We start from the raw sequence: 21,775 nt of genomic DNA, 5'->3' as shown, positions 1-21,775 counted from the left end.
CCTTAGTCTCTGCAGTCCACGGACCTCCAGCCCTGGCAGCTCGTCTGGGCGGGGAGCAGTGTAAGACTGAGCAGCCTGTGCCAATCAATCTCCCCTTGTCCCGGAGCCCAGAGGTGTGATGGGCAAGCATGCCGCGTGGTGACCACACTCTGCAGTAAGGCCGTGGGAGTCCTTGTTTTACATCGGGGTTCAGAGTGTGGCATGGTGCATTGCCCTCCCCCGCCCCCCCACCCCCCCACCCCCCACAAAGTCTGCACATACACTCACTTCTGGGAGGAATCCATTTGAGCCGTGGCGGAGAGCATTCACGTTAATCTGGGTAGCTTCAAAGTATGATCGATATTTTCCAAACTAGCAAGCGCAGTGTTCTTTTAGGATCGTTGTTAGTGATTCAGTCTAAAACGTGATGCTTTTAAAGCTTAGGTTGGATGCCGACGTCCTGAGTGGATGGCCCAGGGTTGTAGCGGCGTGCTAAAAAAAAAATCTGTCTTTTGTTGGCTTCTGTGTAGCGTTTAACGTTTTGGGGAATTGTGAAATCGCGTCGTGCAGTCGTTCCTGAGGACGCTCTTCACGGGGCTTCGGGCCAGACGGGCAGGCGTGACAGCGGTCCAGCGTTCGGAGTGTGAGTCGTGGCACGGGTCACGTTTGGTTGACATGTATGGAAATTGATAATGAGATGCTCGATCAGTGGACTTTTGGAAGGTGAGCTGAGTCCGGAGAGTGACTTTACCGGGGCCCCGAGAAGCCGTGGCGACTCCCTGAGGACAGACACCGAACCCTACTTGCCCGTCCCAAGGTGGAGCACTGTGCCTGGCCCAGGGCAGGTCCTCAAAACCCCGTGGAATTGAACCGAGAAAGGAAGAATATTCTACAATGAACGCCCGGGACTTGGAATGAGAGGCGTCCAGCACAAACCTGCCCACCCGTGGGTGGCTCTGTACGGCCGTGCCGCCCCACGGGAGGCGGGACCCACCAGGGGCCCCGGGCCTGGCTCAGCACGCGTCGCCTGGGGCCTTGTTTGACGTATGGCTTCCAGGCTCCGCGCTCCTGTTGGAGAGGATATATACGTATGTTTAATTTCTGGAGTGATCCCGGCGGCCAAAGCTCTGATCCCTAACATCCGTTTCAATTTTTATACTCCTCACTAGAATCCCGTCTAGTAGCCGAGTTCGGTTCCTGCTTTGCGAAGGCGGCCGCTGTCGTTTGCGCGTGATCACACGCACTCAGTGAGTAGCCCGTGTGCCCTCGTCCTCGGCCGGCCGCGTCCGAGGCACAGAGGACACAGCGTTCGGCCACGGTGACAGGAAGTCCCGCCTTCCAGCATCTGACCTCTCAGTGGCGCGAGTAAATACATTGCGTTTGGATGGTGGCGACGCTGTGGGCAGAGGCAGGCGGGGAGGAGGGGAGCGTCGCTAATTTTTGTGGGGTGGCCGGGGAAGGCGCCTGATGAGGGAGCAGAGGCCTGAAGAAAGGGGTGAGGGAGAGGAATGGGGGAGGCTGTTAGCGGCGGAAGGAGCTGCTGCCAGCCGGTGCAAAGGCCCTGAGCCTGCGTTCCCAGGAGGCCCAGGGAGTCCCTGTGGGCAGCATGGTGGGTGAGCCGTGTTGGCGGGGGGGCGGGGTGAGAGGAGAGGCCCAGGAAGGCTGCCGGTGAGAGCCAGGCGGCCGGGAGGTCAGCTAGGAGACTGGTTTTGGAATGCCAGCCTAAGACGCCCTGCGCCGCGTCCAAGGCGAGCAGGCTGGAGTCTGGCATCTGAGCAACAGGTCCCGGGTGGAGACCTCACTGTGAGAGTCGGCCCCGCAGAGGAGACATGGGAAGCCACGGAGTCAGGGGAAACCCAGCGTGGAGTCGTCCAGACAGGGGAGCCGGGCCCCAAGGATGAGCCCTACGACACCCCAAAACTCAGAGAGCGGGGACGTGAGGAGGAGATGGGAGGGAGACGGGAGGAGGGGAGTCATGGGCTGTCCCAGATCCCACGATGGCCGGGCCCAGGGCGAGAAGCTCTAACCGCCGCTTTGGCCCCTGAGCTTGGGGGTGACGCGGGGGGCCAAGCGTCGTTTCCCCCGGGCGGTGGGTTCGCGTGCACAGGGGCCACTGCGCCTGGGGACTATGGACGCCGTCACCTCTTCCGGGGGCCTTCACTGCAGGCGGACGCAGAGACGTGGGGCCGGGCTTGGGGCGAAGAGCCGGGGTGACAACAGTTGTGCGCTGAGTTTTCACGGTGAGAATTCTGCCAGCCCGTGTGTGAGCAGGGGGAGGGGATCCCGGCAGGAGCAGAAGCAGGACGGGCGGTCGGGGGCGTGCCGGCCTGCGAGGCGGCGGGGCCGGGCGGCCGGGTCTGGGTTGGGGCGAGGCTGGGTGCCTCTGTCTCTCTTTGCTGCACCAAAGCTCTTTAATGATGCCATACAAGCGCTCTCACGCGTACGTGGGAGACTTCGCCAGGGTGAATGTGCTGCCTTTTCGTTTTTTCGTTTTTGGCCTAGTCTTAGTTTCTCTCATCTCAAGAATGTTCTGGAAGATGTCCATGTGACTGTTCTGCATCTGTCGCTTCTCCCCGGGTTAGCATTCTTTCAGAGTATCTGGACACCATGAAAACGTGGAGATAGATCAATGAAGATTTAAGGTCTTTCCTGAGAGAAATTTACTTGGAAGGGCTTTAAAAAATATTTTTAGCAGAGAATGGTCTCTTTGATCTCTTCATGCCCATTATAATGCCTTTATTTTTCTCATGGGTTTAACAAGGACAAAACACCAAAGCCTTTTATAAACCGCATAGAACTAGCCTGTTTCTTAAGTGGCCGGCCCGAAATGAGCACCGGGCGGCAAACCAGGCAACAAAGGCCTTTCTGTGCGGCGCAGTCCGAGGGTGGGCTGCTGAGCCCGCGTGCGAGGGGATGCGGGGGAATGGAAGGACCGGGGCAGAGGTCAAGAAGGCCAGGCCGCCGCGCCCCGCGCGGGCGAAGCGCGAGGCCCCTCGGGTCACGGGCCGCCGCCGCCCGCCGGCTCACGCGCGGTCATCGGTGTGGCTCGGTGTCAGTCACGCCGGGGGCCGAAGTCGCGCTGTCTGCTTTTCAGTCCTCGACGGCATCGCACGTGTGTTCCCGTGGAATGCGCTCGAGAGGCCGGCCCCGGCGGGCGAGTTTTAAGCACAGCTCGGCGTCGAGTAGCCACCTGTACGCGCGATTCGGAATCATGGATAAGACCTTCCAGAATAAGGCCTCCGTCCCACCACGAGGAAGCCTCTCGTGACGGACACAGCATTAGCCTTGACGAATATCGCAATAAACAGAGAAGAGTTTTGTTTATTTATTTATTTTTTTTGCGAGGACCTTGTCAGCTTACATCCCTTGTTTTTTATTCTTTACGCCTACAGCACCTGGTCTTCCTAGGTGGTCTCCCATCCAAGTGCTAACCGGGCCCGACCCTGCTTAGCTTCCAAGATCAGAGGGGGTCGGGCGTGTTCAGGGTGGCGTGGCCGTAGAATTGTTTTGTTTTTTAAAGTGTGTTCAGTGGCGGCAGAAGGGGCTGAGAATTAAACTTTGATTCAGTGGCTAAACCTCAAATAAATCATCCCTAGTTACCTGTGCTTTATTCCTCACCTGCCCTTCACTCAGTGCAACAGAGCCTGACGGCCATCGTAACAGAGAAGGCTGGTCTTTTGCCTGAACGTTAGGGGGTGAAGTCCATCCGTTAGGGTCATGGGACTGGCTTCGTCCCCAAGGCCCAGGGCTGTGGTAGCTGCTTACCAAGTATTTATCAAAGGGGGGTGGGGGGAGAACCTTCCCAAAGGACTTGAAACGGGATTTCAAAGAGATACTTGCACACCTGTGTTCATAGCAGCGTGATTCACAATAGCCAAAAGGCCGAAGCCACCTAAGTATCCCATGATGGACGAACAGATTTTTAAGAATGTGGTCTATTCACACAGTGGATGGTTATTCAGCCTTTGAAGGAAGGACCCGCCACAGTATGGATAGGTCGTGGGGACCTTAAGCCAGTCATGAAAGACAAATGTTGCATGAGTCCGCTCAACGGGTCCCTCGAGCAGTCAAGCCCACAGAGTCAGGACGATGGCAGGGCCGGGGGGAGGGGACGCGCTCCGTGGGGACAGCTTCGGTTCTATAAGGTGAAGGGTCCTGGAGACCATGTGCTGGAGGACGCACAGCGGGGCGCAGGTGCTCGCCACGAAGCTGTACGCTTAGGGTCAGGAGGGTGAATTTTATGTTACACGTACTTTGCCACAGTTTTAAAAAAAGTAAATCTTAATACCGAGAACAAGAGCGAGTAGTCACCGTTTCATAATAAGAGTGACTTGAACATCTTGCCTGTTGCTGCAGAGAGTGTATACGCTCGCTCGCTCTCTCTCTCTTTTTTTATTTTCAAACATTTACTAAAAACGGATGTTTGACTATCGTAAGCCGGGGTGAAGTCAATCCCATCTCTTTTTTTTTTCTGTAAGTTAAGATCTCTTGAGCAAAAGGGAACATTTACTTAGTGAAACTCCAGAAATGTCTCGAGAGTTAAGACATTACACCTTTGATGAGAATCTGCTTTAACTCCTCTGGGGAAATGTGCAGAAAGGGCCCATGTTTAGCTGAAATGATGTCTCCTGAGATCTCCGGACAGGCGTCGTGGGTTGGGGGCGGGGCTTCAGTTGTCTCTTCGGGGAAGTACAGACTAGCTGCCCCCTGGGTCAATAGAAGTTTCCTTACTTGTCCCCGCAATCACCAAAATATGGGGACAACCCTGCTTTTGTCCTTTTTGGTAGTGCTTTCTGAGAAACAGTTTCGCGTGACTCTTCTTTTCCCTGGGAAAAGGGTTGTTATTTTTACTGGCTTCCCTGAACAAGGCCCGGCCTTGTGACTCACTCATGACTGTTTAAATGTCCATTCCTCAGTCCGCGGGGCTGTATCCGGCCAGCAGGTGGACCGTGCGGCCCTGGGGGCTGAAGGAGCCGCCCACAGCCGGCTAAGGGGACGCGTGACCGCCTCCATGGAAAGGGTGCCCCCTGCGCTCTTCCCCGGGCCCCTCCTGGCTTTGCCTACAGTGGGGGTGGGGGCAGGGCGCCGGTCCTGCGGCTGGAAGCTTCCGGCCTGCCTGCCACCAAATCTCCCCTCGCAAACGAGCGCTTCCTGTCCAGCTCTGACTTCCAGAAGCTTGTCTCGTGTGCGGCCGCTCGCCTCCGAGTCCCGGCTTGGCTTCTCTGCCCAAGGGCAGAGAACCAGGCGCTGGAGGTCAGGTTCCCTGAGGACGATGCACCTCTTGGCAAACCGCCGCACACCTTTCTCAGGCTTGACACCGGCCGCTCCGTGAGCTCTGAGCCCCGTGGGGAACTGGTGCCAGGGGCCGACCCTGGCTCTGCGGGGCCCTGGTCCAGGCGCGGCCGGGAAGTGTGATCGCACCCCGGGACTTCCGTGCAGATGTCACTTGAGTCTGAGCCGCCCGAAAGGACAGTGGCACCTTAGCGTATTAAGCGAAGGCCCGCGGGGTGAGCGCTTGCGTGCGGTGGGGCCGGGCTGCCGGTCCGCGGTGCCGGTCCGCGGTGCGTCCGCAGGCCCTGCATTCGGAGAGCGAGTTCCTTTCCTGAGTGAGCTGGTGCCACCGGTGCCGCTGTGAGACTGTCCCCATTAGCACTGGGAGGCTCGGGTTGAGACGCCCCAAACTCACCCAAACCCCAGAGAGGGCATCGGACCCAGGGGAAGCCCGGCCCAGGGAGCCCACACCAACCGGACTTAGCCTCTGGGCACAGGGCGGCCTCGGTGACGTTGGGCCCCCCTCGTTCATTCCGCGCCCTCACTGAGCACTCGCCGTGTGCTGGACACCGCGCTCGGGGCCAGCAGCCCGTGGCCACCCGACAGCCAGGGCGTGGGAAGGGCCGGAGAGGAGCGTGAGCCGCTTCAGGAAGATGCCAGAGGAGGCAGGACGCGCAGGTCCACGAAGTGGAGGCCGAGGGATTGGGAGTGGCCCCCGGGCGCCCAGGGCGCAGAGTGGCCGCTGACCAGCGTGGGGAAGGAAGGGCCAGGCAGGCGAAGACAGCGGCGTTGACCTCGGGGCCGGAGGCCTCCGGGACGGGACGCTGCCTGGCCCCGCCCACGGGTCACCCCCCGGGCCTGTGGCGCGTGGTCCAGCCCATCCCGGCCTCACCGGCAGCAGGGCCAGTGCCGTGCAAGTCGCGTTTGGCACCGCGAGAGAAGCCAGCCGTGTCGCGAGAGGAGAGGCGGGGTCGCACCGCCCTGTGCACGACACGAGCATGTCGCGTGCGCCGGGCGCTCCCCGCGTGGTCGTCTCGGGGCTCCTCGTCGCCGCAGCGCTGCACGCCCCACTTCTCGGCGAGGGCCCCGAGGCTCAGAGAGGGCGGCCGTTCACCTGATGCTCCACAGCCAGCAGAAGGCCGGGCCGGGCGGGGGGCCGGGCCTGCCAGACCCGTACGCGGGTGTTTTTCCTGCTACTCTGCTTGAGAGACAGGGTACAGGGTGCACCCCGGGACTGTAGATAAAAACACCTGGAAACCAGGTTCATCCTGGGATCGGACGGTACTCGCCCTGCATTCAAGGGCGCGGGCCACGGGGCGTGACGGGGTCTCCCCCTCCCACTCCTCCTGACGGGGTCGGGGGCTGGAGAGTGTCGGCGCGCAGGGGGACCCTCCTCCCACCACCGTGACGGGCGTCAGCCGCCGGGGAAGCGACGGCTCCCGTCGCAGAAGGGTTCCGACGTGGGGGTGACTCAGGACGGACCGGCACCCCACACCCACCTTCCCTGCGCCCCAGAGTCTTCACCCGCCCAGCCCTGAGCCCCCGGGGGGAGCGAGTCATGTCCCGGAACCGAGCGATGGAGCCCTGCTTCCGCCCCGCCCCCCACGCGGCCGCCGCCCGGGAATCCACGCGGCTCCTGACACGCGCCTGCCTGGCGGGACCCGTGGCGCGATGGTGCAAGCACAGGCGTGTGCACACGCGCGGCCCGCGCGAGCCGCACGGCCAGGCTCCTCGGCGAGGCCCGGCCGCGTCGGTGAGCGGAAGCCCTCTGAGAACGACGTCGCCCGCTCTTCGTAGAGACGACCCCGATTTCAGATCGCGGGGGCGTGGCACGTGGCAATTATACTCACTGTCTTCGACAGGATGTGTTTGGGTAAGTGAGATTCATTTCTGGGACTGGAGCGTTGAACGCCCCTGGTGAGCGAGCCGGGATGGTCACGTGCGGTCACTGTGGGCAAAGCGCCCGCGAGGCCGGGCCAGGCCAGCGAGGCCGTGGTGGCTTCTACTGCCGTGGTGGCTTCTCCTGCCGGCTGACTTCAGCGGATGGGCCGCTAATGGAATCAGGAATCCTTGTGTGAAATGAGCTATTATTTAAACGACCTGCTAATTTTCCTGTTAACCTGCCGAAAGAGACAGTGGTCTGAGAACTCTCTGGCTGCTCATCGCGAACTCGCTAGTGACCCGGACCTCCCCTTCAATGCCCCGCTCCGCCTTGTTGCAGCAATTAGCGAATGGCCTTCTGCAGGCGAGGGCCGCGGCCTCCCCGAGGGTGGGACGGGGCGGTCGGTCCGCGTGCGGCGTGCGGCTTCCGCCCGGCGGCAGGCAGACGCGAGGCGGGCCCCGCGCGGCTCTTAGCTTCCCGAACACTCTGGTTTTCGTTTTCGTTCAGTGTCCCCGAGTTAAAGGAGACGTGGCCTTTGGGGCACCTCAGGCAAGGTTCCGCCTCCCCTGGTCTGTCTCTCCCAACGCCTGAGACGCTGGCGGGGGCAGGAAGCGAGGCGGAAGGAGGAGGGGCAGTGGGCAACGGGGCCAGGTCCCCCGACTTCTGGAGGGGGGCCACGGGCTCACCCAGGGCTGTTCGCCTGAGGAGCGGGGTCTCCATCCATCAGCCGTTGCGGGGTGGAGAGCTGCTCCCAGGCCCATCCGCTCCCCGCCCTGGACGCTGGAGGGGCTTGCTCCTCGAGCCACAGAAGGCCCTAGAAGCTGGGGCGACCGCCAACGGTGCGTGGGGCCCCCGCGACCTCTGCTGTCCTTCTGCTTCCGGCTTCGGTCATCCCGGACGTGTAGGCGGCCAGGCGGTTCTGTTCCAGAGCGCCTGGGGCACTGGGCGGCGCCGCCCCAGGACGCCGCATCAGCTCCCCACGCAGACGGGTCAGGAGTCGCGCCGGGCAGGCCCGCCCCTTTCTCCCAGCTCCCTGGCAGGCTTGCCCTCCTCGTCTGCCTTCTGCCCACTCCCGCCCGCCTTGGGGACAGGGCTGGTAGGTTCCCATTGTCACCGTGGGGACCCTCGGAAAGAGAAGAGGACTTCGTCCTCAAGCCTCGGAAGAGCGATCGGAGAATGTAGGAGACGTGAGGAGGTCCCAGCAAGGGCGCCCAAGGGCAACGGGACAAAATGAGGCAACTAAGACCCTATATACTGTTCCACTTAAAAAATGCATAAGCTTCGTCCAGGCAGAGCAAAGAATAGCGGTCCCGCCCCGACTGTCTGTGAGCACGTTCCCGATTGGGCCTGGTAGATGCGGACCGCGCAGGGGCCCCGCCCTGGGCCAGAGGCTCCGTGGGAAGCCACGGAGTGTGCTGTGCTGACGGCCACCAGGGACGGACCTCGGCCTTCTCAGCTCCCGCCCAGAGCTGCCCGTCGGTCAGCGCCGGCGTGCCCTGCTCCCCCGCCGAGGGCCTGCGGTTAACGCAGGTGCCCGCGTGCGTGGCTGATGGCCACCTTCAGAGACGCGGAGCAGAGCAATGCAGGCGAAGGCGCCCGCCCGGCCACGCGCGCCTCCGGGTGCACTGCCGCCTGGCCCCGGGCCCCGCGCCCGGCTCCGCTCTGCAGCCCCAAGAGCCACGTCGCCGCGAGGCAGCTCTGCCCGCTCCACACGGGGTGGGGGGCAGAGCGTGCGTGTCGGAACGTGTCCAACGTCCACCCGCCTGATGCCTGCGACGGGGGCACAGTTGTCCTTGCTCGTGACTGTTTCTGAAACCTCATCATGCAAGGTCGGGGTGGGCTGGAGAAAATCGTCAGAGACCGGTGACTGCCAAAGGAGAGCCTTTCTGCTTTGGGCGCGACAGGGTTCCCACGCGTCTTCTCACCTTATCTAAGACATGGTCCCCAGCCTTTTTGCCACCAGGGACTGGGGCTCCCGCAAGACTCTGATGCCCGGTGACCCGAGGCGGAGCCGAGACGGCGATGCCGGCGTTGGGGGTCGCCCGCCGCTCACCTCCTGCTGCGTGTCCGGTTCCTAACGGGCCATGGGCTGGTTCCGGTCCGCGGCCCGGGGCGTTGGGCCCCCCGGTCTAAGTCCTTTTGCCCTCTCGATGTTTTGTGCGTAACTGGAGGGTGAGCAAAACACACTTGTTTCACAGACGAACAAACACGTTCCTTTCCCCGCGGATGTGCGTCTCTGTACAGCACCCACCCTCGGTGAAAGTCTCTCTCGCTCAACACTCTCATTTACTTATTCAGTGGCGGGTTGCTGAGCCCCTGCTGAGCCCTGAGCGCGGTCCGAGGTGCTGGAGAAGGAGAGGGGGACCCCGCGTGGGCCGCACGCTCGTGAGGGTGCCCTGGGCTGGGCACGCCGTTTGGAGAAGGCAGTTGGACTCCACGATGTGCCAGGGGCTGGGGACGAAGAATCCTCAGAAATGACGTGTGAGGCTTTTCAAGAGAATGGTTAGAGGAAAGGTCGTCTCCCACAGAGACCAAGCGGGGGGCCCGTGACAGGACAGCCAGAAGGGGGGGCTCCTAGCCTCGGGGAGGGACGGGTCCACAGAGGCCACTGGTCCTCGCAGGCGGGAGGATGAGCGGAGCGCGATGAGGAGCCCACGGGCTCCGTGCGGTGAGGTCGCTGGTGAACTTGGCCGTCGTGGAAGCCGCGAGGCGGTGGCCCCGTCTTAGCGGCTGTGGAGAGGAGGAGAGGGGAAGGGTCGAGATGTGGGGGGCTCTGCAGAGCTCGGCCGTGAGGCGGAGGCAAGCAGGAGCCTGAGGCAGTGTGTGTGGGGTTTCACCGTTTTATGTTTAAAAACGAACAAAAACTTCCCACTGTCATTCCTGCAGTCAGTGCTGCAGCTTCCTGGGCCTGGCCACTAGGACCGCAGGCAGCCTTGAGGACAGGCCCAGGGATGCGTCCTTCTCCCCCCGTTATCCTTAACTGTGGGGGTGGGGGGGGCCAGGACACGTCTCCCCACCTCCGCTGCGTCCCCTTTGTAAACATTTCATTTCTGAGCCCTGTCGCTCAACGCACTTTGAAAAGCGATGCTGCGTTTCTGCCTCCCTCGTGTGGAGGGCGGCGGGCGTCTGTCTCAGGGGCGTCCGGGTCTGTCCGGCTGTGCTGCGAACATGCAGCACGGTCCCCAAATTCGAGACCGTGCATGTATTTTCGGTGCCCCTTCCGGGGCCGAATGACGTGTTCCGGGGCGAGACTCTCGCAGGCGCGTGGAGTTGCCACCACACGGGCGGGGTGAGGTCTCGGAAGCTCCCGTGATGAAGGGGCCGCCGCTGGCCCGGGGCGGGCCGAGGGGTCTGGGAGCCGGCACCCCGAGCCCTCGGGTCTCACTCGCTTCACGGTGGGTGCGGTGAAATCGTAGGGCAATTGGCTTTATTTTTATTTTTTTTTTTTCCTTTTTCCATCGGGACTACTTGCAGAAAGGGGTGCCATGGTTCTGGGCAGAAACCAGCCCGAGAAATGTCCATTGGCCGCGCCGTCCAGCAGGAGAAGGTGCCGGCTCGTTCACGGTCCTTGCAGCCCGACCCAGATCGTCTCCTGCTCCCCACATACTCGTCCTGGGCCTGACTTTGCGGCCGCCTCGTTCATGGGAGCGATCTGTCTCCTTAAATCACGTGCTCTAGGAAGGACGGAGGTAGCGGCCAGCTTTGCCAAGCTGTGACTCCGAATCGAGTTTTCTCGAGAGCGGGCTTGTGTGGCGCGAGCTGGGTCGCCCGTGTTTCGGGGTGACGTTCTCTGCCTTTCGTGTCCTGCCTCTGTAAGACGGGGGCCACGCACCGCGTGACGGAAGGCGGGGCGGGGCGTATAACGGACGTGGTTCTGAGACGACGCGGAGGCTGTGGGTAGAATTCCACACCCAGGAAGGAAGAAAGCAATGTCTACCGAGACCGCCCCCTGTCACTGGGGCCATTGTGCCAGGAACAATCGCCTTCTGTCCGCTTCGGCCACGCCTCATGGCGAAGGAGCTTGGGGTGTGGATGTGGAATGCCATCCTGGGGGCCCCGGCCACAGTCCGGCTGGGGTGTGGGGTGTGCGGTCACCAAGGAAATTCGTGAAAATGGCACGCTTTCCTCGCTGGCCGGGAAGGACGTTGGTCCAGGGATCCTCAGCTTTTATTACCTGTGACTATCAATGACTGAGAAAAGGTGTCTTCCACTACAATTTCTTGGGGGTGCTTGATGGAGCTCATAAGCCGAACAGCCCCACCTTGCTTTGAAAGGCCTGAAGTTCTCCTTCCCCCCCCCCCCCCCCCCCCGCTGCTGCTTTCGCCCGAGCAGGTTTAAAAGCTCATCTTGCCTCCAAGCATTGAGTCGGGGACAGACAGGTGATGAGGACGCAGGGCCTGAGTCACAGGTGTCGGCTCACGTCAGCCGGGCCCGGCGTCTGCCGTCTGGGCGGCAGCCTTGACGCTTGCCGGGCCGCGTTTCGGAACTTCGTTCCGATGGTGGGTGAGGGCCAGGCCGCCGCCGTCTCCCACTGGCCGTGCGTGGTGGTGTGATTTGTAAGAAGGAATGTGCGCTCCGTCTCTGTCCCAGTTCCTGAAGCCCTTGGAAGTTCCTGGTTGGAGTGACAAAGGTGTCTTTTGTTATTCACAGCAGGTGCCTGTCAGTCAGCCACACCTGTGTTGCATTAATGAGCTGGCTTTTGGATAAGCCCCAGAACCTGGGGACTGAACCCTGCCTGATGAAGGCGTTGGGACTTTCAGCCTCGCCTTGGGTGGGGGAGGAGGCGTGGACCTGGAATGGCCAATGGCCAAAGAGGTAACCAGTCACGCCGACCTGCCGAGGCCTCCACGGAAACCCCGAACTGCAGGATCGAAACAGAAAACGTGACACAGGACGCGATCGGATTAAGGACAACGTAGAGCACAGGACGTGAATGGGACCGACTCTTAAAAGACCTGAAGTGGAAGGGAGTTTTAAAAAACGAGGCATAATCATGTGGTGGAGAGTCACTGGGAATGGGAGGGAGAGACAGGCAGAGGGAGGGAGAGACCGAGAACTCCGCCCCGGGGCCGGACGGGGGCCACCGGCTCCGCCCGCGCCCACCGTGGGTCCGTGTGGACTCTCCACAGCGTCGCCGGTTCCTCTCCAGCAAAATCCCGGTCGCGTCTGGAGGAGGCGAGAGAATTAAAATGCGAACCGAGCCACGATCCGTCCGAGGCTGCGATGGGCCGGCCGGGCTGCGGCCAGGCCGGGAGGACACCTGCAGGACGAAGGGAGGTGTCGCCGGGGCGCCGACAGCCACACCCCACGCCAAGGAGGGGCCACACCTTCCCTTCCCCCACTACACGCCCGTCCCCTGCCTCCCCGCTCGCCCATGTCCAAGGAGATGGGCGAACCAAGGCTTCAGGCTGCAGCTCACGGGAGCTCAGGAAGGCTGTGTGAGCTGCATCCCCGGACCAGCTGCTGCCCCAGCCCCACTCGCCAGCCTCCCGAGCCTCTCGGCCCCGCTCACTCTGCCTCTGGGAGGAGACCATGCTCTGTCTGAGGAGTGCGACCCCTTTTCTGATAAACTTTCCTTTTGACTCTGACTTTGGCGCGTGTGTTGAATTCTTTCTTCACTCTCCGCCAAAGGCCCCTCTTCTTCTCTCGGCGTGGGGCTTGGTCCCCCCACCACTCGAGGGGAGTGTGTCCCCCACTCGGGGGAGCGTGCCCTGTCCTGCGTCATAAGGGCCAGCAGATTTACTCGGCGCCCTTTTCACGTTTGTGAGAAATCCAGGCGAAACCCAATCCCAGCTGCCCTTCGCAGAGTCGGGCTGATGAGCATCAGCCATTACCACGCAGAACCCGAAACGCGGTTTGGAAAGCTCCGCATGGACTCCATCCCCGCGAGGCGCCCCACGACCGCAGGTCCGCAGGGGGAGGGTCAGGGGGGAGGATTCGTCCCCTGAAGCTGAGACGTGGATGGTGGCATGTATCACCTCCTCGTTTTGTCTGTTGTCACCGTCCTTTTGAAGTTCCTGGGGGCCTTAGTCCCCGGACCCGTCTCTCGGCCATTCCTGCAGAGCTGCCGGCTCCCCGTCTGTGGGCTGGCCGATGGTAAAGCTGCCCTTGGAGGCCATTGCGAGGCTTCAGCCAGTTAACACCGTTGACCCCTGAACGACTTGGGGCTTGGGGTCCCCACTCCCCGCTCAGCTGAAAACCCACAGGTAACCTGATTCCCCAGACACCTGACTGCTGGTCGCCCGCTGCCGACCGGAGCATCACGAAGCAGTCGACCTACACGTTGCATGTTATGTGTGTCACACGGTGCGTTCTTACAACGAAGCAAGCCAGAGAAAAGAAAGCATCTCTAAGAAAATCACAGGGAAGAGAAGGTGCGCGCGCAGGGCCGCGCTCGCGCGTGGGAAGAATCCGCGCAGGGGACTCGCGCAGCTCGGAGCTGCGTGGCCGCCTGCATGCGTGAAGCGCTGAGGAGCCCCGGGCACGGAGCAGGCGCCATCCGACGCCCGCCGGGGCTGCTCCGTACCAGAAGGTGACGAGTGTCGGGAGTGGAGGGCGGGAGGGGCAGGGGCCTGGCGGAGGCTGAAGCCGCGAAGGAAGCCCCGGGCGCTCCCTGGACGGTGCCCACCGAGCGCAGCCTGGGAGGGAGGGGCAGCGTGGAGAGGCCTCCGCCATCCAGGGCGCCAGGGTTGCTCACGGCGGCGTGGCTGTCCGGCCGCCGGGGACGGCTGAGGTCAGGGGACGGGACGTGGACTCGGCGGCCGTGGCAGGGCAGAGGCCCGGCAGGCTGTGGCTTGCACATCGACATGGTCACGGTGGCCGCTGAGGTGGTGCGGCCCGTGGGGGCTGCAGGCGGGGTGCAGCCGGGGGTCGGGCCCTGCACGTGTCGGCCTCGCGATGGGCTGCTCGTTTCCCGTGGCCGCCATTCCAGACGCCCCAGACCGGGTGGTGAGGCGTCAGCAGGCCCGCGACTCCCCTGAGACTCTGGGTGGACCCTTTTGTCTCCTGCACTTCCCGGCGGTGGCCTCCAAGCCCTGGCGTCCCCTGGCTCACAGCCGCGTCTCTCTAGTCTCTGTTACCACACGGCGTCCTTCTCCGCCTGGGTCTTCACGTGGCACTGCCTCGTGCCAGGACACCGGTCGTGCCGGAGTGGGGCCCAGCCTAACCGCCTCGTCTTCGCTCGATTGCAAAGACCCCGTTTTCACATAAAGTCACGTTTGCAGATACTGGGTGTTAGGACTTCGATGCGTCCACTTGGGGGACACGGTTTGACCCCCACAGATGGCCGCTAGACTTTCAGGTGGAGGCGTTGAGTGGGGACAGCCTGCGGCTCTGAGGGGAGACCGGGTGGAGATAGATTGGGGTTCAGCGCTCGGAAGGCATTGGAAACCCTGAGGCTCAGTGAGGTCACGGCAGGGAAGAGTGTCGGGGGCCCAGAAGTGGTTCCGGGGCTGAACCCCAGGAAGCTCCAGCACCCAGGGGCGATGCGCAGCACCCAGCAAGGCGGCTGAGGTGGGTGGTCGCAAAACTAGGACAGGCAGGAACCCAAAGTGGTGCTCACTCTGGGGAAAAACGTCTTTGTTTTGATTTCCTTGTCTAGTTTCTTTAAACTTGATTTTCAGCCTTTGGGGTTATAGCCGCATAGTCTATGTTTCTTTTTAAAAGATACTTCTTTATTCTGTAAACATTTGGCTGTGTGCCTGGCCTTGGGGTAGAGGCTGCGGGTAAAAAGATGGATAATACGTTCTTCCTACCCTTGGACACCATTGTTCTCTGGGGAAAGACGGGCGAAACCATTGAAGTTCAGGGCAACCACTCAGAATCGCTGGTCACTGGGGACCGAGTCGCAAGTGAAACCCACAGCGAGAGAGCATCCCGCAGGAGGACGGCCCTCGTGAGAAAGACACGCAGCGTGCGGACTGTCCATTGGCAGGTTGCGCGTGGGGCTGCAGCCGTTCGGCAGTTTTTAAAAACATTCCAGACACGTCTACGCTGTGACCAGACAAGCTTCCCTCCTAGGTCTTCACCCAAGGGAAACGGAAACCTCTGTTCAGAGAACGACTGAGGGGGGGATGTCCCTGGTAGCGTCGTCCAGCACAGCCTAAAACGGGAGACGACCAAAATGCCCATCGGGAGGGAGACAGACAGCCGGCGACAAGTCCACGCAAAGGGGCCCCACTTCCCCAGCAGACACACGGCAACATGATGGGAATCTGAAAAAAAAAAAAAATATATGTCGAGCGGAAGAAGCCAGACTCAAGAGAAATGCACACGACTGCACATATGCGACATCCGGGGACCAGCCCGTGGTGACAGTCGTCACGAGGTGGTTGCCTTGACGGGCGAGGGGCATAGAAGGACCTTTTGGGGATAATAGAAATTTCGGCGTCTTGGTCTGGGTGCCACAGCATGTCCTAACGCACCGGTGGAAACCCTAAGGCCTTGGGTTTTTGTTCTGTGTACATTAGACCTCATTAAAACTAAAAAACGACACCTGTGACAGGTGTGCCCAGGCGCCGTGCATTGGAGGTGAGGGAAAACCCACTTCCAGGAGGGGACTCGGAGGGGGAGTCCCGCTGGATCGGGCTTCCAGGCGAGAGTGGGAAGGCAGGAAGAGGGGACCCCAGCCAGGTGAAAAACCGGGGCGACAGCCCGGGTGAGGGGGCTCTGTCTCGCTGGTCCCGACGGCTTAACAAGGAAACGCCAGTTCAATGCGTTTATTTTCTTCAAAGCTGGGCACGTGTGGGAGGCAGCGCAGGCCCCCCACTGCCGCCCCAGACCCCGGGCTCCTTACTGGACTGTGCTCAGGTACCAATTTTATAACAGCTATTTACAAATTTCTAATCGACCTAAGTTTTTTCCCCCAGTCGTAAATCGTTCTTAGCATTTTGTGTTTAGAAGAATGGTCCAAGCAGCTTGCTTGATGCACGTGACCTCATGGTTTCTTTTTATTTTTTCCCCTTAAAAATAAAAGCTGCAGATCCTCGTGGACACCGGCAGCAGCAACTTCGCCGTGGCCGGAGCCCCGCACTCCTACATAGACTCGTACTTCGACACAGAGAGGTGAGCGATGCGCCCGGGGCTGGGCACGCCTCGGCGTGGGGGCGCCCCAGGAATCCTTCGCAGTTCCCCGGAGCCAGGCAGCCAAAGCCCGTTTCGTTCTCGGGGGAGGCGTGTGCGTGTACACGTTTGTGTGTGTGTATATGCATGTACGCATTTATGTGTATGCATGTGTGTATATATATGTGTGGACCTATTTGTGCGTGCATGCATGTGCCTGTGTGTATGTGCATGTACACGTGTGTGTACATGTTCGAATGTGTGTATATGTGTGCATGTGCACATTTGTATGTGTGTATGTGTTTGTGTGTGTATGTGTGTACATGTTTGTGAGTGTGTGTGTATGTGTGTGTATACGTCTGTGAGTGCTCATACACGTTTGTGTGTGTACGTGTTTGTGAGCACATGCATGTGTGTTGTGTGTGTACACACATGTGTCTGTGAGTGTGTGTGTGTGTTTACACATTTGTGCGTGCTTATACACATTCGTATGTGTATGTATGCATTTGTGTATGTGTGTGTGTGTGTTTGTAAGTGTGTGTACGCATTTGTGTATGTGTGTATGTACACATACACACGTGTGTGTATGCATTTATGTGTATGTATGCATGTGGTGGGTGTGTATGTGCATGTACATGTATGTGTACATGTTTGTATGTGTGTATATGTGTGCATGTGCACATTTGTGTGTGTGTTTGTGTATATGCATGTGTGTGCATTTGTGTGTATGTGTGTGTGCATGTTTGTGAGTGTGTCTATGTATGTGTGTGTACACGTTTGTGTGTGCTTATACACATTTGTGTGTGTATATATTCATTTGTGTGTATGTATGTGTGTACATGTTTGTGAGTGCTCGTACACGTTTGTGTGTGTGTGCGTTTGTGAGCACATACGTGTGTGTGTTGTACGTGGACACACGTGTGTCTGTGAGTGTGTTCATTCCAGGGCAGTTCTTCTGAGTCTCCTGCGTTCTCGTGGGGTTCGCTTCCCAGACGTGCAAGTCAGACAGCGGGGTCCTTACACCTGAGCTGCAAGGTGTTTCCGTGGTCCCTCAAGTTCTAAAGTGGCGGTGGGCTTGAGGCGGGGGGCAGACTCCGGACACGAGCGTGCGGCCGTCCGGGCAGGCAGGGCCTGGGCTGCTTGGAGAGCCACCTTGGCCGTGCCCCACCGTCCCACAGGGGCCGGGGTGTGGCGCATCGAGGCCATTTCTGGGCGAGAGAACACCGTGGCTTGTGTGGAAGGGCGAGTGTGTGAGCACAGAGCGCCCCACTGTCGGGCGCGGGGTCGCGAGGAGGGAGGGGAGCCAGGATGGAGTTCTCTGTGTGGTCCGGACCCAGGGACAGCCACCGCGGCCACAGCACTCAGCTCCGGGGGGACCCCGGGCCCTGCTGCTGCTCGAGCGCCATGCACACCTGGACTTCCCATCTATTTTTGTGGCCCTAAAATTTAAACTCAGCAGATGAAGCCAGTGTGCTGACGTGTGGTTTGTGGAACAGCGACGTAAACCCTCCCCAGACTCAAAATGGCCACGCCGGATTTCCCTGCCGCAAACCTTCCTGTCGTCTCCCCCGTCTCTGTCTTCGTCCACAGTCTCCTGTTCCAGGGACCAAACCCCGACTTACCTGGGGGACAAACGGGGGCAGTAACAACAGGAAGCATCTGCAGGTCCCGGGCGACTCGGATACAGCAGACGCCCCGCCGTGCGTGAGCCGGCTCCTCCGTCGTCCCGCAGTGCCACGTCTTGGTCCCCAATTTGGTGGCACGTAGAGCTCTGGTCTCCGGTGCGCGAGGCGAAGGCAGTGCTGGCTACTGCTTTGCGGGCCCTCAGGGTCTACACAGAGATCTGCTTGGCCCCTCCCTCAAGGAACCTATAGCTTAGGTGCTGAGCCAGGGTATTGGTAACCTTCCGTCTTTTATCCAGGATGAAACTCCTGGCCAGTGATTGCTTTGTGATGGAGACTAATAAGTCGCGTCTGTAACCACGATAGGCGTGAAGTGGGGGAGGGGGGGTACTTCCGTGTGTGTGTGTCAGGGGAGGGGCCTGAGGGTACCTCGGCTCCCCTTTGACTTTGCCCAAAGGTGGTTTGTCCAAACCCTCTGCCCCGAACTGCCCCCCACCCCGACTGCTCACGCTCAGCTGCTTCATCACGACACAGAGCTCCCCGTCAGCCCGGACCTCTCCTTACTCGTGTGGCACAGGAGGTCCCGAGCCAGGACGCCTGCCCACGGTCAAGCTTCTAGCCTGGCAGCTCCTCAGTCCCCAGCCCTGAACCCCCTTTTTACACCAAGTGCTCTGCGGTGCTCTGAAGTGGATGTAACTTACCTCCAGACGTGATTCCGAGTGCCCGGATGTGGGACGGGGGAGAAGAAAAGGGGGTAATTTGTAGAGAGGTGGTCAGTGCCTCGAGGTGCGGATGCTCTGGCTGGACCGCGGCGGGAGGCGTGTGGAGCAGGGCACACGCGAGGGCGCGCAGCCCAGTGCAGACCGATGAAAGCGGGTTGGAGTGGACCGGGCCGCCCAGGGCCACTTGGGTCGATGACATGGTTTTCCAAAGCGGTGAAGACTCTTGGTAAAGCCCCCTCAAAAGAATGGCCTCCCTCAGCTTACGCAGCGGGCGCTCTCCTGGCCAGCTCAGTGTTATTATAAAGCTACGTAAAGGGTGTTTATCTCGGCGGCAAAGCCATCCCAGCCCTGCGTCCTTCCTGCTACGCGACCCTCGTCGGGACACGCACCCAGCTCCCCACGCCCACCGCGGGCAGACGGAGAGACCCAGAGCTTCGTCACAGTTGGCAGGCTTCCTCCCCGCGGGAAGCCCGTGTCCCGTCTCACACCCGCACACACGCGACACAGGAGGAGACAGCTGTTCCGCACCGTGCAGCGGACGGCAGGGAGCCGTCCCGGTTTAAATGTGCAGCTCCGACACCGCGACCGGCACTCCCTCCCCGTAGCTCGCGGTGGTTCTCTGCCATCGCCGGGGTTTGACGGGGGTCGCAGCCCCGTCTCCGACCCAGTCACCGTCCGTCCACGTGGACGCAACCGCGGTAGCATGCCAGGGTGAGTGACGGTCGGCGTTACGAACGCGGAACACAGCGCCGCGTAACATGCGACAGCGTTGGACTGACCCCGGCCAGCCCGCCGACCCTCCGCTTTGCTCGTGGTTTGGCCGAACCACGCTGCTCTTCCGGGTTTCAGCAGGACGCAGGGGTTAACGTCCCCGCCTGCCGCCCTAGCCCGGTCTGTGTCCGGGGGGCACACGCCCCTGATTTTCATACTCAGGGAATGAGCTTTTCTTGGCTCCTTTGCACCCAGTGTAACGTGGGAACAGAGAGAGCACCCACGACGGCTGACCCTCCCTCCGCCACCGCCGGCTTCGGGCTCCCTCCCAGCTCTCTGAGCTCCCCCGGTTCCCACCGAGTTCCCCTTCCGTGGCCAAATGAAAAGAAACGCGGGAGCCCAGCGATGTGCGGGGGGCGGCCTGGGCTTCCCTCTCCCGCGTGGTCAGCCGCAGCCCGCCGCAGGGCGCTTCCGCCTTCCAGCCTCGGCGGGACCTCCCCGTCCGCAGGTGTTGGCGGCAGGTATTGCCGGAAGCGTCTCAGCACCCGAGAAACGTCACTCGCCCTTCGTTTGGCCTCCAGCTCTGAAGCCGCCTTTTTTCAAAGAGGACGGATCCCCAGCAGGGCTGTCGGGTTCCTTCCCGGCCGGACCAGACGGACGCGCGTCGCATCTCTGAGCGCCGGGCGCGCCCCGTTCTGCCGGCCGCGGCCCTGCACGGTGCTCGCCTCACCCTGACGTTCTCCCCAAGGCTTTCTCTTCCCGTGCTTCCCACATCAGCACAGAGCTGGTGTCGTGAAGTCGCGAGCTCCGAACGCGGGTCGCTCTCCGTGTGACTTGCGTGCGATCCGTTTCCCCGGCACTTTCTTCGCCTCGCTCGGGTGGCCCACGACACGCTTCCCGCCGCCGCGCGTGATGGAAGCCGAGAGAACGCCCTCGGTTCTCTTCACAGAGGTCTCTGCTCCGAGACGCCGCTCCTCTGATTCAAGTCCCCCAGACTTTGGGTATTCAGGGGTAAGGCTCCCTGAAACATTTTCCGGTAATTGGAGATTTGGCGTGGGGTTCTTTGACAAAATCTCTTTGATTTACAGAATGAGCCGTCAGGCTGTCGTTAGTCACTCGGGTAGAGCTCGTTCCCATCAGAAGCCTGCTTGTCACGGCGGTGAGAGTTCCAACGAATTACGCCACAGTGAAAAGAAGGTGGTGTGTTTTTCAGATGTGCTTCTTTTTTAGCCAATAAAATGGCCTCTGGCCAGTTGGCTTGATGACAGATCCAATAAACTCATCCCTCTGACCTGCCGATGCAGTCAGGAAATTCGGTTTATTTCCACTGCAGTACCCCCTCCCCCCAAGCTCCGTCTGGGGTGAGCCCCACGGAGCGGGCGTGGCAAGGGGCAGTTTCTTCTCCTCAGCTGATGCTTGTAAGCAGAATTAGAATATGGGGAAGTGCCTGGGGGCCCCCCTAAGGGGGTCGAACTGGACCCCCAGGCCAAATGCCTCATGTCAAATGCCCGTGTGACAATGACAGACACTTTTGCCCAGTCGTTTAGTTTCTGGAGCGTGTCCAGGAGCGGACGTGGCCTGTCGGCTCACACCAGCACTGGCCATCATTGAGGTTGGTGAGCTGCCGGGCTGGGCTCCAACCGAGCAGCTCTGGTCCCGTGGTCTGGTCACTTCCAGAACCATGAAAGGGTCCAGAAGGGGGATCTGGTCACCTGCGCCAGGCCAACAACCCCGAAGGCAGAGTCCGAAACCGCGATGTGCTGAAGCGCCCCGGGGAGGCCTGGCACAGTTCTTTAGACCTCGCCGGGGTGGGGTGACCTCGCCTGGGTGGGGTGACCTCGGAGCCCTCCCTCCTTCTCTTTCCTCTCCTCCCCAGATAACGGCGGGTTTCTCTTCCAACAATCGCGCGCTCTGCGGCTTTTCTCTCCTCGGTTCCCTTGATTCCGCCGTTCGTTCCTGTGTTCCCCGGGCACGCTGACGGGAAGCAGACTGTCTCCTGAACTCGGTTCTGAGTGACTCTGCTGCCGTGGGTGGACTTCTGCCTGCTCCCCGCACCCCGGGCTGATTGCCGCTCCCGAGCACGCGGAGGGGAAGCCACCCGGGCCCCCTCTCGACCTGGCCGATGAACACTCGGAGCGGTTGCGAGCCGCCCGGTGCCACGCTGGGATGTGCGGGCGGACGGACGGACGGACAGACGGACGGACGCGCTCGGTTTTAATCGAGTGCTGGAAACTGCGTTAGCCACGCTGCAGGCTGCTCACAGCTCGCCTCCCGGGCCTTTGCTGTGGGGTTTGGCCCAAGGGTCCCCGCGAGGATGAGCTCAGGATTCCTCGTCCTCACGTCATCCAGACTGCATGCTGCAAGGCCACGAGCTACGTGTGGCCATTTAAACTGATGTAAAATAGCAGTAGTTCAGTTTTTTTGTCACGCTGTAGTCACATTTTTTTTTTTTACCATTTAAAAATTTTTTGATTCATTTCAAGTATACAGTACACTGGTTAGACATTTATATAGTTTATAAGACATTA

General features: G+C 60.6%; 1 protein-coding gene and 1 pseudogene across 3 annotated transcripts in view; one reads left to right on the top strand and one right to left on the bottom strand.

Annotated features, from left to right (window-relative positions):
• Nucleotides 1–21,775, top strand: part of BACE2 (beta-secretase 2) — a 71,482-nt gene that overhangs the window by 16,037 nt on the left and 33,670 nt on the right. For 2 of the 3 annotated variants that reach the window (XM_036218836.1, XM_036218835.1), the window contains exons 1-2: nucleotides 6,812–7,123; nucleotides 16,107–16,195. In XM_036218836.1, coding sequence (XP_036074729.1) covers nucleotides 6,827–7,123; nucleotides 16,107–16,195 — 386 coding nt within the window. In that variant the 5' untranslated portion in view covers nucleotides 6,812–6,826. Of the gene's footprint in view, nucleotides 1–6,811; nucleotides 7,124–16,106; nucleotides 16,196–21,775 lie in introns of those variants that run through there. The other variant, XM_016121761.2, reaches the window with a different exon arrangement.
• On the bottom strand, nucleotides 3,363–3,481 carry LOC118602416 (annotated as a pseudogene).

This window comes from Rousettus aegyptiacus, unplaced genomic scaffold, assembly GCF_014176215.1.
Source record: "Rousettus aegyptiacus isolate mRouAeg1 unplaced genomic scaffold, mRouAeg1.p scaffold_m13_p_4, whole genome shotgun sequence".
Classification (NCBI taxonomy): Eukaryota; Metazoa; Chordata; class Mammalia; order Chiroptera; family Pteropodidae; genus Rousettus; species Rousettus aegyptiacus.
Note: the sequence above shows the minus strand (reverse complement) of the source record. Positions and strands in the feature narration are given on the sequence as shown.